Below are 17,264 nucleotides of genomic sequence, written 5' to 3' on the forward strand. Positions count from 1 at the left end.
AATGAAGAAATGAAGGATGGAAGGATGGAAGGATGGAGGGAGGAAGGGAGTTCTACTGACGTTGTATTGGTAATATAAATGGGAATGGAACAAAAATTAAATCTCGGGCACTTAGATGAAAATGAAACAAAAAAGGACGAGTTCCAAATATGAACAGAAGGAAAATGCGACACAATATAAACTCTAGAAAAAAAAATTGAAGAACAAGACTGACTGATTGGCACTCGATCTCTGGGGAAAGAAAGAAAATGGAAAAAAAGCGGTATGTAGGAAAAATAAACACGGAGGAAAAAAAAAAAACAACACAATAATGAACTCTGGAGAAAAGAAAGAAATGAACAGAAATGCGAAAAGTGACTGACTGACTTCGGCACTCATGACCTCTGGAGAAAGAAGGAAAATTGAAAGAAGGGTGTGGTGGAAATATAAACACAGGAGGAAGCAACACAATACGAACTCTGAAAAAAAAAAAGAGAGAGTAGAAATGGAGGGAAAGGCGAGGCTGACTGAATGGACTTAAACACTCGTGAACTCTTGAAAAAAAAAAAAAAAAAAAAAAAAAAAATGTTTGGAAATATGAACAGGGGTAAAGAAACAGCAACACATATATAAACTCTGAAATATAAATAACAGGATAGAAAAGTGAGATAATGTAATTGATTCATTGATTTTTATAGCGCTCATGAACTCTGTAGGAGAAATAGAAAAAAAGTAAGCGTCCTGAAATATGAACGAACGAAGTGAAATGACGGAATACCTACGTACATGAGGGAAAAGACACGAATGGTAGAAAAAGTGTGAGGATGTGAACCAGAGATGGAATATACTCGTAGATGAAGGAGACGCGAGGATCTGAAATACTAATATCCTGAGGTTGAAAATATATACCCTCTCCGGGATTTAAGTGCGACGTTTGCCACTTCAAGAAGCTTTTAAGGGTCAAGCTTAAATCTTTACTTTCCTAACTATTCTCCTTTAAATTCTTTCACTCTCCCTCTCGGTTCCTGTATCTCAAGTTTCCCTTCCGGACGATCTATAGCTGCCGTGATTAATGGTCATTGCTCTCCACCGTAACCTATCACTGGGTGGAGCTTATCGCAGGATTCTGTCCTCTAATCCACTCTTTCCTGTGTTACTGGAGCACTAAGCCTTATCCATTCTAATGCGCATGACTTATCATCAACGTCATCTGATAAATAACCTTCTCAACAGGAATGGCCACCACTGAAAGGGGCTGCAAAATGTTCGACTTCTGGTCTTTCTGTCATTCCCGATTAGAACAAGAACCTCGATGACATCAAGGTGACAACTCTCGGTCTATCAAAGCATAACCAGGGCTCTCACAAAGACTCATCACCTTAGTATCTTTCAGTAAGAATTTTAAATTGGAGTATCAAGACATAACTTCGGCTAAACCGCCTTTTTATCAAAGTTTATTTCAAGACCCCTAGCACGTCCTTTCGTGTGTAAAAGTATTAAAGGAAGGGTGGGATAAGATAAGGAAATTTAAAATGTTAACGAAAAACAAAGGGAGGAGGAGGAAGGAAGAATCTTCAGCACGAAAATGAGGTGCAGAGGAATAATGATGGCCGGGCGAGGAAGGATGAGGCTGGAGGAACACAATGGGGGTCGTGAGAGGGCCGTGGCTGACAACCCGGCAACCCTGCCAGCCTCGAGGGATGCAAAGGTGAGCAGGAATGGCGTAGTTGCTGAGTCTCCTTGTCCCTTCCTCCTGCCCGCCACTCAAGGCTTATCAGCGCCGCCACGAACGCAACTCAGCCTAAAGCTCAGCCTAAACAAAGCCAAGGAGGTGGCGACGTAACCACGTGATCAATAAGGGAGATTAAAGTTGCAAAGGACACGGCACGCAGCGGGTCCTCAAGGAGAGAGGGGAGCGAGGGGCGGGGAGGCGGGGAGGCACGTCTGGGATCTCGAGGAAATTCTATAAAACTTCGCTTCCTGACATTTTTTGTGGGGAATGCTGAGCAGCTTACGGGCGTTGCTCGGGTCTGAAGTGGTACTGTACTACCTGAAGCGGCGGAGGTGCGGCTGGAGGAAATACTATCATATTTAGAAGCGTTATCTCACATGATATAAGAACGAAACTGTACGCAGATGTAATAATTTTATATTTTCTTTAATACCTTGAAATGCCTGGTGATAAAGTGAAGCTGCCAGGCGGGTATGACTTACAGCAATGACTTCTCATCTCTCACTGTGTCAAGAGAGGAGTATATGTCACTTCCATAACCAAATTACCAAACCCAAACGCAGCCCTTTTCTACTCAGTCTTTTTTGGTAGGTGAGAAATGAGGAAGCATTTTACATTCTTCCTAAAATTATTGACCATTCTTTCTTACAGATGAAAACAAATTAATAAAACTGTTTACTGCTGGTCACGAGGCTTCCATTAGTGCAACAAAAGAATCGTAGCCAATGGTTTAGGATCGCACGCTCTTATTATTTCTATTATAACCATCATATCAACTTGCACCCGTGCTTGTAAGTAAATGAGCCTCTTTATCTGCCGCTTATCTCTTGACTGCAAATGCACGTTCTAATTAATTATCTGTCTTATATCCCATGGAGATACTGGAGCGAGCATTGGAGGGCGTGGGCTGCCTCTCCCTCAAACCTCAGTGTTCAGTGTTCAGTGTTTTCATCATGTACTCCTAAACAATATAAAAACACTGCAAGGTCTCGTATTCCCTGACGTTTTGTTTTCTCATAAGGTCTATTATATAAATTACCTTTGAGATGGCTGGTCGGGTTCTCGCGATATGTTTATCTTTTTTTTTTACTGATAATGAATAATGTTAAACTATCACTAAAACAGAGAAAGCCTTGAAAACTTCAATAACTTTCACCCAGAGCTTCATAAATGCACTCAAGATCAGACAAAAACCTTTGAGAACACAAACCACCAAGAAAAACTGAGCACAGCGCTATTTTCCCAGAAAAAAAAAGTCTATTAGGATTAGGAAACACACATAGACGAAATAATTCATACAAGAAAAACAATGACAGGGAAAACAATGCATATTCTTTTATCTTTTATTTTCTTATTTACTTTTCCTCATGGCAGCTCACCCTACGAGGCATTCATTTCAATTAATACATCACCGAACCCGCCTCGCCGCATAGTACATGTACATTGTAATGCTGTAACATGCCTGAGACCTTGAGAATGGGTGGTGCTGCCTGCGCTTGCTGATAATATCTCGTGATCAAATTGAGTCAAGAAGGCGCTACAAATTGATAACAGCGGGACCAATAAATGAAACTGAATGCAAGGCGTCTTGCTCCCCATGCATATATAAATTGTTCTTAAAATGTTTACACGCCACGCAAATGTAATGTACTTGTCGGAATTTTCATCATTGTTGGCTGCATTTTTGACAATCTTAATTTGCTTTGTTGCTGTATGTTGCTGTCTGATCTTTTGTAATCTTACTTTGTTAGTTTTTCTATATCTCATTTTGTTTTCCTTTAACAGTCTCATTTCATTTAATATTCTTTCTAACGTTATTACCTTTATTTTCTCTTCAACAATCTTACTTCGTTCCTCTCTCTCTCTCTCTCTCTCCTCTCTCTCTCTCTCCTCTCTCTCTCTCTCTCTCTCTCTCTCTCTCTCTCTCTCTCTGACGATCTTACTTTACTGTGTGATTTTATTTCACCTCACTTTGTTTTCCTCTTACATTCTTACTTACTTTGCTTCCTCTCCAGGCAATATTACAGTAGTCCTTTATTCTTCTCTCTCTAGCAACCTTACTTTACTGTGTGATTTTTTTTTTTTCATTTCACTTTTTTTTCCATTTCACTTTGTTTTCCTCTAACACTCTTACTTTACTCTGTTTTTCTCTTCAACAATCTAAAAGTATCTTTTCTTCTCTAAGTCTTACTTCGTTTTTCTTCCATTTTTTTCATTTCTAACAATCTTAATTGTGTTCTTTTCTTCAAAATTCTTACTTTATCGCCTCTGCTATCTCATCTACGTGTAAGTAAAAATTTTGTATATTACTCTATTTTTCACTTTGTTTTTGTCTGTTTAGTTAGATGCCAAGCCTTATCGACCTAAAAGCAAACGATAACCATACAGTCAAACAAAATATAAATCCTCTTAAAAATGCACAAGAATCTTTTAATCTAATACCAGTTAAAACGGAAGTCAACTACATAATCACGTTATGGAAAACAAGAACGAAAAAAAAAAAAGAAAAAAGTAAGTTAGAGGATAATTAACCATACACCCACTTTAACAAGATCACCCCGGAAGCTCTTGCAGAAGCTAATGATGTCCACCACCTCGTGAAGAGCTTAAAGGAGGAGGGTACTGAGAAGCAGGGAGGGAGAGAAGGGAAGGCCTCTCACAGTAGTATAGACGCCGCTCCATTCCGGCTTCTGGGGCTGCAAGATCGTTCTTACCCAGAGGCGGGGAGTTAGGACTTGTGAATAGCTACTGAGGTGATATGAAGAGGAGGTTAAAAGGAGATGGAAGGAGTAGGGAGGTGAAAAAGGGCAGATAAAAGAAAGGGAGGCGAATAAGTACAAGGAACTGATGCAGTGAAGGAAAGGGTGTATAAGGAATGGAGAGAATAAGAACAGCAAGAAAAATTATAAAGAAAAATAGGAATGAGAAGGGAGCGGAAATAAGGACAAGGAAGAGGAGGAAACAAAACAGAATTCTGAGAAGGTAAGAGAGACTGACAATGAGGAAAGTGTGGGACTCTGGGAAGGAGAACGAGACGTGGGCCAAAGAGAAGTAAGGTCTGAGTTCTTAGGATTCTTAGGATCAGCAACCAGGGTAGAACAAGAAATAACGGGTTCAAGCTTGAAAAATTTAGGTTTAGGAAGGAGATAGGAAAAAATTGGTTCTCGAATAGAGTGGTAGATGAGTGGAACGGACTCAGTAATCATGTAGTTAGTGCTAGGACACTAGAGAGCTTTAAGAGAAGATTAGACAAGTTTATGGATGGGGATAACAGATGGAAATAGGTAGGAGTGTTTCATACAGGGACTGCCACGTGTAAGCCTGGTCGCTTCTTGCAGCTTCCCTTATTTCTTATGTTCTTATGTTCTTATGTTCTGACATTACATTTCAAAGTAGAAAGATAACAAAAAGGATAATTTGATTAAGGCAAAGGAGGAAAGAAATGTACGCATATTTAATGTAAGGGGTGAGTAGTATTTTTATTTTCTGTGGAGAGAGAGAGAGAGAGAGAGAGAGAGAGAGAGAGAGAGAGAGAGAGAGAGAGAGAGAAGAGAGAGAGAGAGAGAGAGAGAGAGAGAGAGAGAGAGAGAGAGAGAGAGACGAGAGAGAGAACATAGGGATGCAAAAAAAAAAAATAACGAGAACTAAATAGCAAGCCAAGAGTAGAAGAATAAGTGGAGCATTTTGCCTCTTCCATCATTATAATTGATGCTCTCACCCCCCATCTCTCTCTCTCTCTCCTCTCTCTCTCTCTCTCTCTCTCCTCTCTCTCTCTCTCTCTCTCTCTCCGCCCAAAGCCGTAACATTCCTAGATGAGTAACAGACACAAACAAACGCAAGCACAGTGCCAAGTAGCGTGACCAAGCAGGTGCGCCACATAATGTACATGCTTGCCGCAGCCTTCACGTTCCCGGCATGTCTTAGCACACAATGATAGAAAAATTATCCTTGTGCCTCACGAGAGAATATTAACCACATTGTGAATTCTTGTTCGTGCAGTTTGGCTTTTAACTTTTAATTAATAAGACTTTAAATAAATAAATAAATAAATGTATTCTTGTCTTCCTACAGTTTCTCTCTCTCTCTCTCTCTCTCTCTCTCTCTCTCTCTCTCTCTCTCTCTCTCTCTCTCTCTCTCTCTCTCTCCGCTATTAACACTTCCAGAAAATACATTACTACTCGTATATTCTTCCCTTTGTTTTTGTTTTTGTTTTTTTCTTTATCAATGTTCTAAGAAAAAAGTTAAGCTATTCTCCTAACTTTTTTCTTCTTCTTCTCTTTCACATTATAATTTCAGGAAACTATAAAACTATTCTTATCTTCTTCTACCATATTATTTTTTATTCATCTTTATTATCATGATTTATTTATCTGTTTCCTTTTTTAACCTATAAGAAAATGTTAAGAAAATGGTTACTTTTTTAACCTATAAGAAAATGTAACATGACTCGCGCATTTTCTTCTGAGCCTCACTAAAACAGAAGATAAAATGAATCCCACATCTCGTAGGAGAATGTGAGGTGATGTGCTACCCCATAATTATGAAAACGGGAGAAGCTGCAGAGAAAAAGTAGCGTGGTGTAAATTTCTTCCAAGTCACAAAACAAAATAAATAAAATAAAATAAATAAATAAATAAATAAATAAATAAATAAATAAATAAAAAACAGGTAAAATCAATCGCTTGTCTATTATGTCTTAGTAACTACGACTGTAAATTACTAATAACCATCGCGTGCTCTCCATTACAGTAGCTACATTAAATCACGTTTCAGTAACTGCTTCATAGTTTCCCGTATCAAAAGCACCTTACACTAGTGGTCCACCATTGTCTTGTGTCCCCTAAGAAGTTGCCCACATTATACGTGTTTTTCATTTATTTTCTCAACGAAGAGGTTGGCATTAGTATTTTTTTTTTTTTTTGTCCGTGTAGTAATACTTACACAGCTAGAAGTCCGTCAACTGCTGGCTCTCGTTACGGTAAAAAGAAGGAGAAAAAGTACACTTATTCATCACAGGGCAGCAGGTAAAGATGGGCAAGGTTTTCCGTGTGAGAGGACTGCTTGACTTGAAGGACTGTGTGTGTGACGAATCGCCAAACAATAAGGAAAATAAAGATGAGGTGAACACAAACACAAAGAGATAATATGTACACCTAGCAGGTAGCAGCTACACAAGCTGATCCTGTGCGTGTCGGGAGTCACCAAACAATGAGAGAGGACAAGGAAAAGAAGATACTAGACTGTACCTAACTACATAGAAGGGAGGAGGCAGTAGGCACCTGCCGATACGATAATTACTCCCAGTGAGGTCTAAAGCACTGCATCAGGGGGTGCTGTGAACTTATCATTAAATCCACCTGTGAAATCACTGAACTTTGTGTTTCACAACACAAGGGGGCAGTCACTGCCTGCCCTCTAAAGACAACTCTCTTCCTCCACACAAAACTACAAGCACCTAATTACACATACACCCTTCACTCAAAATTTAAAATCATCATGGCGACTCCTACAACCAACCTCGGAGTCCCCATCTAGGAAGGGGACCACAAATGTTCCCAGGTCGGACTGCTCTTCCGGTATCGACCCTAAGTGTCTTGACACCCCCCTCAACTTTTTCTTCATTAACTTCTAACAACATTTGCGGTCTTAGATCTAATTTTCTGTCTGTGGAACACCACCTCTCCTCTACTAAACCTCATCTTTTTTTCCTCACTGAAACTCAGGTGTCTGAGGCAACTGACAGTAGCCCCTTTTCTGTTCCCTCCTACTTTCTCTATCCTCATTTTCAATCCAAAGCTGGATGTTGCGTTTATGTGCGCAAAGACTTAACCTGCTCTTGTGCCCACGCTCTTGAATCTTCTGAGTTTTCCACCATTTGGCTACGACTACAGAGTCACTCTTAAACTAAATTTATCTGTGCTGTATACCTCTCACCTAATTCCTCTGACTATAAGAAATTCTTTGACTACTTAACTTCCAAAGCGGAGCACATTCTAACTCTCTTCCCTTTTGTGGAGATCTCCATTCTAGGAGACTTCAATGTTCACCACCAGCTTTGGCTTTCCTCTCCCTTCACTGACCATCCTGGTGAACTAGCCTTCATCTTTGAGTCAATTGGTGCAACACCCTACTCGTATTCCTGACCGTCTTGAAGATACGCCCAACATTCTTGACCTTTTCTTAACCTTTAATTGCTGCTTATGCTGTTATCCCCTCTTCTCCATTAGGCTCCTCCAGGTCACAATTTCATATCTGTATCTTGTCCTATCGCTCTAATTCCTCCTCTGGATCTCCTGAGCGGAGGTGCCTCTGCTAGTTGTCGGTATCAGAAGAGGTATTTCGCTGATTTTCCTTGGAATGACTACTGCTTCCCTTGACAGAGACCCGTCTCTGTCGTCTGTCTACCTACATTCAGCCTGTCCCTAAAAAGGGTGACCGTCCTATTGTTTTAATTTCCTGCCTATCTATTTTTTTTTTTTTTTTAATCTATCCTCAACAGGAAGATTATTAAACATCTATCACTTCACAAGGTTCTATCTGATCGCCAGTATGGGTTCCATCAAGGCCGCTCTATTGGTGATCTGGCTTTCCTTACGGAGTCTTGTTCATTCTCTTTTAGAGATTTTGGTGAAACTTTTAACTGTTGCCTTGAATATATCAAAAGCTTTTGATAGAGTCTGGTACAAAGTTTTAATTTCCAAACTACCCCCCTACGGCTTCTATCCTCTATCTCTGTAACTTCATCTCAAGTTTCCTTTCTGACCATTCTATTGTTGCTGTGGTAGACAGTCACTGTTTTTCTCCTAAATCTACTAACAGTGGTGTTCCTCGGGGTTCTGTCCTGCCACTCACTTTTTTTCCTATTATTCATCAATGATCTAAATCAAACTTCTTGTCCTACCCAATCCTACGCTGATGATACCACCCTGCACTTTTCTACGCCTTTCATAGACATCCAATCCTTCAGGAAGTAAACAGTTCACGCAGGGAAGCCACAGAACGGCTGACTTCTGATAGCTCTAAAATTTCTGATTGGGGCAGAGTAAACTTAGTATTATTCAGTGCCTAAAAACTCAATTCCTCCATCTATCAACTTGACACAGCCTTCTAGATAACTATCCCCTCTTCTTCAGTGACACTCAACTGCCCCCTCTTCTACACTGAACATCCTCGGTCTGTCCTTTTCTTATAATCTAAACTAGAAACTTCACATCTCACCTCTAGCTAAAACAGATTCTATGAAGGTTAGGTGTTCTGAGACGTCTCCGCCAGTTTTTCTCACCCCACTTCCCCCCCGCTGCTAACTCTGTACAAGGGCCTTATCCATCCATGTATCCATCCATGCTTCACACGTCTGGAGGGTTCCACTCTGCTCTTTTACACAGGATGGAATCAAAAGTTTTTCGTCTAATCAACTCTCCTTTAACTGATTGTCTTTAGCCTCTTTCTCATCGCCGCAATGTTGCAGCTCTAGCTATTTTCTACCGCTATTTTCATGCAAACTGCTCTTCTGATCTTGCTAACTGCATGCCTCCCCTCTTTCCACGGCCTCGCTGCAAAAGACTGTCTTCTTTTTCTCATCCCTATTCTGTCCACCTCTCTAATGCATGAGTTAACTAGTATTCTCAATCATTCATCCCTTTCTCTGGTAAACTCTGGAACTCCTTGCCTGCTTCTGTATTTCCACCTTTCTATGACTTGAACTCCTTCAAGAGGGAGGTTTCAAGACACTTATCCTTCGGTTTTTGACTACCGCTTCGGATCCTATTCGGGGAACGGCATCTCAATGGACTATGTATTTTTTTTTTATTAGATTTTTATTTGCCCTTGTCCGGTGTCCTTCTTACATAAAAAAAAAAAAAAAAAATTATGTTCCTAAACAGAGGGGAGTTAAAACATGGAGCTAAGACGCGTTGCTATTGGGAAACATGACGTGAATACTATTACTAACACAAGCAGAATTAGATAAAAAAAAAAAAAATCGGTTTATCCCGTTCTACCTACGTTAGTGAACATATACTTAAAAAAAAAAAAAAAAACTATTCAGGAAAAAAAAAATCTTACAAGCGTCACGCATTGGGGAACATAAACTGAACACCTTTTAAGTAGAATCAGATCAAGAATTAGATTTCTTTCTACTTACGTTAGTGAACACACGGCTGTGAAACTCAATAATCGAAAAAATAAATAAATAAAATGCTAGATACATCTTATATGTGTCAGTGGGAAACATGGAGTGAATAAGATAAAGTAAAGTAACATTAGATTAAGATTGACTACATTCTACTTATGCTGATGAACAATAATCAACAAAACTTAATATTGTTGAAAATTATAAAATAAAATAAATAAGTTAAATGCTCCTATAAATCTTGAAATCGTCACATAGAAGGAAGTTTGAAAACACTCGAGGAACAGAAGGAGGTTGTTTACAGCAGAGAGTACAGAGTTGAGAGGGTAATACGAGGAGTATGACGTGGAGGGAACGTTTATGGGACTGAGAGGAAAGTTATGAGTGATAGGACTGTATGGGAGGGAGATGAATTATAATAATAGGGTGAAGAGAGAGAGAGAGAGAGAGAGAGAGAGAGAGAGAGAGAGAGAGAGAGAGAGAGAGAGAGAGAGAGAGAGAGAGAGAGAGAGAGAGAGAGAGAGAGAGAGAGAGAGAGAGAGAGAGTAGGTACGAGAGGTCATAAGACAGGAGTGAGGAAAAAAGTAAGAAAATAAGCTGATAGGACAGTGGGAGTGACGAAAAACTGTGAAAGTCTGAGTGGTTGTGGGAATCAAATGAAGACTTTGGAAGGAAGATAGACATTATGAAAGGAAGATTATAGAAATAAAATGAAAACAGCTGGAAATAAAAGACTGAAAATGGAAATTAAAAAAGGTTCAAATAAAAAAATAAATAAATAAAAAAAAACAGTAACAATGATTAGCAGTAGTGTATGGCTTACATATACCTAGCCTATAATGATAGGATGTTTACACTATTCATACGAATTAAACAAAATTAGTGAAGTTTACCTGTACCCTGTCAACCCTAAAGACAACATCCCACCACCTTCAGCTGCACAGTTATGGCTTCTCTTCAATATAAACATCTTAGCTCTAACTGCTATGGTTTCTCTTCATTCTCAATAAAACGTTGCGCGTCTTTTTTTTATTTTTTTTTATTTCCATGTAAGAGGGGCACCGGCCAAGGACACGAAAAGTGTAGAAAAAAAAAGACCCAAAAACAAGTCAGAAATGATAATCGAATACTGAAGTTTGAAAGTTTGGAAGACGCAAGTAATAACAAATGAACTAATTGAGTATTAATGTTTGTAAATTAATCCTTGGTCAGTATCTTTTTTTATGTAAGAGTGGCACTGGCCTATAGCCACAAAGAAAAAAATAAAAGTCCCACCGAGTTGTCAGTCCCTAAAGAAAAGCCAATTAAGAAGGATCATCCAAAATTGAAGGATAAGCGTCTTGGAGCCTCTTAAGAGTTCAAGTGATAGGATGGCGGAAATAAAGAAGCGGGCGCAAGGTTACTTTAATAGAATAAGATACAGTACCACGATTTGCAGCCAAAAGATTAAACAAATGGTTATGCGCACGTAATCCTGCTTCCCTCCTTAACCTACGTAGCTCAGATATCGTGTAACTAAGTAATTCTTGTATGTGAAGAAGATAAACGATAAAGATGAACATTACATAAGTTTCGTGTTTTCGCGTATTGCCAAAAGGAAAAATTACTTGCATGAATTGAGAGCGCGCCACACACACACACACACACACACACACACACACACACACTTCCCTCTCTCCATGATATTTTCAAGAAAGGTGTGACAAGTGTGTTGTTAAGCGTTCTGAGCAACAGGAAAACCCAATACGCACACACACACACACACACACACACACACACACACACACACACACACACACACACACACACACCAAAAAAAAAAAAATAAATAAATAAATAATTACATTTTTAAGAAAAAGTTAAGTATACCAACAGTGAAACTAGTAGATTAAAAAGTACTGTGACCAACGGTTATCAGACCACAAGACACCCCAGCGACAAGACAAAACAAGGCAGTCCAAGAACGAAGAACGTCATGTGAAGCAGAGTAGGGAGCGCTGAGTGTCCATGCTGCAGACAGAGAAAGGATCCCCAGAGTAATGCCCGAGATAAGAGGAGGAAACCAAAGCCGGTGAGGAGCGAGGCCACCACTACACTGCTAATAACATCCCAGGAGAGCCACCAGAGCCACGAAAGGCACACAAGGACCCTGGGCTGCAGGCTCCACCTGAACCAGTCCCGAAAGCATCCGGGAAGCATTTAAAGCTGATACGAGATGGCTTTGCAGACTTGCCTCTACAGAATTTAGCCTCTTCCTCCTGCAGGCGGACAGACTGACATTCGGCCCCGCGTTCAGCTGCCTCTACATAAACAACCGGTACTCGTGTGGACCCACTGCAGTGAGTGTGGCCCGTGATGGACCTGCTTCCCACCGTAGTGCATAAGGTGCTGCTAGACACTGTTTCCTTCCTCAATGTGCTGCTGGCAATGATTGCAGACTGGGCAATGCGTGTGTCTGACAGCATGGTGCTGCGGGAGTAGGTGGACCTGGACAGCATGCCACCACCATTAGGCAGCATCCTTTCTGACAGCAGACTACTACTATTACTACTACCAGATAAGACCTCATTGTTGTTGTACTCCGTGAAGGACGTGCACTGGTAGTTCTCTGATACCCGTTTGCGCCCTGGGTACTGCGTGGACCCCTCCTGGGCCTGGGAGTCATGGGGAGTGGCGGCGGTGCTGCGCTGGACATGATGGGTCTCGGGGTTGAGGCGAATGCCGTACATGGCTGAGGCGAGTGACAAGTTATCAACGCACACACTTTCACACTGCTATTTATCAACACACACTGATGTTGTCAACAAAATGCAACACGAAACGGAGAAGTAAACATTTACTCTACTAGTCAGAATAATTTTCTCTAAAGCCTGACTGACCTACAGCGAGGCACTTGGCTCACTCGAGTTTCTAGTGCACATATCTCTCTGTTTTCTGGCACATGATCAGTGACAAAGATAACTAAATACACTTAACACACGTGGGGAGATGAGAGCAGGAGCGCAAGCGGCGTCCCTCCTCCCTTAACCACTGTTACAACTCTACTGCCGCCGCTGCCTCACCTCTCCATTGACACAGCTCAGGGTACCGCACCAGTCTCCCGATGCGTTCGCGCTGGCTTCGGATTGCTTCGTGCAACAAAACTGTCGTCACATGTCTGTGAAATCTTTTAATGTTATACCTACATCATATATTTGTAATAATAAGAGGTCATACGAGAAGGTAATAAGTAAGTCGCATACAACGTATTTCACCTGAAGAAAATAATATTTCATTCACAATTTACTGTGTAAAGTGAAAGAGTTGCTTTATTTATGGTTGTGACGACTCAGTATAGTATCAGCCCTCTATAAAATTTAAAATTTGTGTCAGGGACTTCAAATGTTACTTGAGATACAGCAGAGCTAAACAACCGTTGTTTCCTGCACGCAGCATCTTCCTTTCACCACAGATCTTGTGAGTCTTGCCCGACATCGTCTCAGAATCGTCTCACCACAAAGCGTGACAAAACATAAAAAGACGCGCCAACAATGAATGATAAAAGGGTTGTCTTGATGCTGCCGCTGCGCTTCTCTTCCGTTGAAATAACACAACGCTCAACCAGTCTCTTTTATCACCCACCAAGAGATATAAGATGCTACTGATTGTCACTGTTTCATTGAAGATACTATTAATCCTTTACATTACTCCATTACAACTATGTAACATACTTGTAAAAAAAAATCACTTGACAGTTGAAGCCGCAAGCCTAACAAGCCGGAGTCAAAGTCACGGCAAGAAGTCGGAATGCAGGACTAAGGGACGCAGCAGCCCGGGATTGATCGAGAACGCTAGTCTGATCCTCCATACCCCGCCAGTCAGTAGCCCTGCCCTTCCTCTTTCACTCAGGTCACTATCGTAAGATCCTTCCACTCTCAAGACTTGAGAGATTGTGGAAGTGCAGCAAATGAATACTACTGTGGAAGGAATATAGATAATTTCTTGGCGCGCGCATACGAACGGCACGCCAGCAGCACTCATTGTGCTCTGGTCAAAAGCGAGGACATTTGCGTTTCGCGAGCTATGAACGTGTGTGTGCGTGTGTGTGTGTGTGTGTGTGTGTGATGACGTATATGTATAGGCCTGCAAACGTTTAGACCCTTTCTTGGCAGCAATGGACGTAACAATAATGAATGAAACAATCTCTCGCCTGATACATGGAGTGTGAGGGAAGATGGCAAATTAGAAGCTACAAGTAAGGGCATTGCAGATGAAAAAAAAAAAAAACACACACATTACAAGCACGAACATGTACTGCTGAGAAAAGAAGAAGAAAAAAAAAAAAAAGAAAATGGTAGCAGGCACGTTCAAAGGTTTCGTGACCCGGGGCCAGAGACACAGAGTACAGTGGGCGCTCCCAGCCACCCGTCCTTCCATCAATGGTCCCCCATCAACAGCGAAAAGTAGAGAATGTGTGAGCACTTGACCACGCTCGTCTCCTCCTTCCCTTAACTACTCCACCTCCTTCACCTTTTCTTCCCCTCGCCCCTCATCTTGCTTCATGGCCTCCTCCTACTCTTATCTCAAGGGCATCATCAAGTAGTATATATATATATATATATATATATATATATATATATATATATATATATATATATATATATATATATATATATATATATATACACACACACACACACACACACACACACACACACACACACACACACACACACACACACACACATTTATTAATGTATTTATCTGTTTATTTATCTGTTTATTCATTCATTTTTGTTTTATTCATTTATGTACCTACGAGTTGTCTAATGCGTACGCAGTAAATACGCCAGTGAATTATTAAGCATCATAATTATCACATCCCTTGCCATATTAATCGTCTCCCGTATTCTCTCCTCTCACCTCTGCCTTCCTGCCACCTTGTTCTTTTCTCACCTGTCAACCTACTGTTCCCTCCACGCTTCACCCTCCTTGCTCCTCACCCAACACTTGAGACTGCACCCAAAGAGTGAGACCACGAGCTCCCTGTTTATATCACCCTATGGGAGCTTCTCCCTCGTAATAATTATTCTTGAGAGAGAGAGAGAGAGAGAGAGAGAGAGAGAGAGAGAGAGAGAGAGAGAGAGAGAGAGAGAGAGAGAGAGAGAGAGAGAGAGAGAGAGAGAGAGAGAGAGAGAGAGAGAGAGAGAGAGAGAAGTAAATATCTTTCCTTTTTAAGGATAGTATCAAGACGCAAAATTAGACGTTATTTTATTTTCATAATGTTGTCCAAAGAACACAACGGCCAAGAAGGAAAAGCAGCATTCACGAGACATCCTAAATTCCTTGCGTCTCTCATGAAACATTTCCGTTTTCTACTACCACTGAGACTTTTGGGCTAACTGTAGCATCTCAACAAGTGGCCGCAGTGAGTCTTGCATGCATATTAACCTTTATATAATGGACTTTAAAGTTTATCCATCCCCAACAGCCTCGCAGCATGTCCACCTACAGCGGTCGGCCGCGGGGCGTCGCTCAGGCCAAGGTCGGCAGTGGTTCAGACGTGCACGAATGCTATACAGTACACAATCGTTTGGTTTTCGTCCTGTCGGCGTCTCCACTCCGCACCATTTAACGAGGAGACAATGCCCTCTGCCCTTTAAGTGAGCTTCCCATTGTGCAATTAATCACACTGCACCCAATAAACCGACGTCCTGAGAGTCATCTTTCCCACAGGCGCACTTTCATTATTGCTATATGCGATGACTTCTCTGGCCTCTATTTTCGGACGCTTTGTTCTCTCATTAGAGTATTTTTAAAGGCCAACCAGATGAACAGTCGGTTTCTCATATGTTTTCCTATTCCATGATGCACAATATAAGTTAAACTATAACGAGAATCGTGGAAACACAACAGGAAACTTTCAATGAAGTCTGTTAAAACTTTTAGTGGCAATAAACGCCGAAAACTTCAAGAATACAGCCCGCCTTTCTAAACTTATGCACGACGCTTTCCTGACATTCGCACCATTAAAATGAGACACATTTTATGCTGCACAATCATTACTTTCCTTTCTTTCTAATACCTTGAGATACACGGTCGGCATTTATTTAACTCACCACACAACACAAGAAACACATTTGGCAAATAACCCTGGCAGTGGAGGCAGACGCAAGTTTGACGGCAGTTCCTTCGTCGGAATGGCCAGAATTCGTACCCTGGGCTAATTACACCAGTATATCGGCAGCTGGCAGCGTGAGCCACTTCCCCGCCACGATGTACGAGCAATAATTCCGCGACCCACAACCACCACTTGACCCCGGCCCGACGAGATGCCTTCATCCACCATCACATGCAACTTATCCTGATACGAGGTTCACAAATTATAAACCCTTCCCTAATTCTAAGATTAAGAAGATGCCACGTCTACGCCCATCATCCACTCATCACACTGCATACACGTCCACGTTCGTCACTCAAACTTCATACGGCATAACTTCGCTCTTAACTGCATGTATTAATTAACACTAGTGACGACTTTCATTCTATCACATAATTGCATCACACTGTACCACCACACCACACCTCGACTCCACACAATCACGAACCACACCTTCACACTATACACCATCACACGGCAGGGATATGAAATCACGTGCGCTTACAAATTCACCCACACTCACGCACATACAACGAACGATACACACTGCTCTCCCTGCCTCACCTATTACCCAACAGTTTAGTGCTCGCAACACCTCAGCTCTCAACACTGTTTCCCAAGGTATTTACACATCTCTCGCTCATTACGCACACAGTAACTGGAGGACGTTATATCTATACAGGCAAGCAATATAGAGCTTCTTATGTTATTGTATCAGTCAACATATCATTTTCCCTGCTAATTCACGTTTGATCTGTTTTGAATGTAGTCAGTTTTCAATTACAGTACATCCTCCATATTTCACACATACAAGAAAACTTCTATGTCTGTTGATTTAATTCTCTCTCTCTCTCTCTCTCTCTCTCTCTCTCTCTCTCTCTCTCTCTCTCTCTCTCTCTCTCTCTCTCTCTCTCTCTCTCTCTCTCTCTCTCTCTCTCTCCATGTGTGTGTGTGTGTGTGTGTGAGAGAGAGAGAGAGAGAGAGAGAGAGAGAGAGAGAGAGAGAGAGAGAGAGAGAGAGAGAGAGAGAGAGAGAGAGAGAGAGAGAGAGAGAGAGAGAGAGAGAGAGAGTGGGTGGGGGAAATGGAAGAAAACTAGATGAGAGGAAATGTCAGAAGAGATAAACAGGGGAGAGAGAGAGAGAGAGAGAGAGAGAGAGAGAGAGAGAGAGAGAGAGAGAGAGAGAGAGAGAGAGAGAGAGAGAGAGAGAGACAGTGTGTGTATGTGTTTCGCAGTAAGATAACGTTTACCTTTCTTATGACCCCTGAACGAGAGACGCACACA

General features: G+C 41.3%; 1 protein-coding gene across 9 annotated transcripts in view; it reads right to left on the bottom strand.

Annotated features, from left to right (window-relative positions):
• The window catches only part of LOC135101648 (multiple C2 and transmembrane domain-containing protein 1-like), a 169,976-nt gene that overhangs the window by 123,578 nt on the left and 29,134 nt on the right, over window positions 1-17,264 (bottom strand). For 2 of the 9 annotated variants that reach the window (XM_064005931.1, XM_064005932.1), the window contains exon 1: window positions 12,076-12,972. The exons of 1 other annotated variant lie outside the window; for it this stretch is intronic. In XM_064005931.1, coding sequence (XP_063862001.1) covers window positions 12,076-12,571 — 496 coding nt within the window. In that variant the 5' untranslated portion in view covers window positions 12,572-12,972. Of the gene's footprint in view, window positions 1-12,075; window positions 12,979-17,264 lie in introns of those variants that run through there. 6 more of the 9 variants (XM_064005934.1, XM_064005930.1, XM_064005935.1 and 3 more) reach the window with 6 other exon arrangements.

The sequence above is a fragment of the Scylla paramamosain genome, chromosome 6 (assembly GCF_035594125.1).
Source record: "Scylla paramamosain isolate STU-SP2022 chromosome 6, ASM3559412v1, whole genome shotgun sequence".
Lineage (NCBI taxonomy): Eukaryota > Metazoa > Arthropoda > Malacostraca > Decapoda > Portunidae > Scylla > Scylla paramamosain.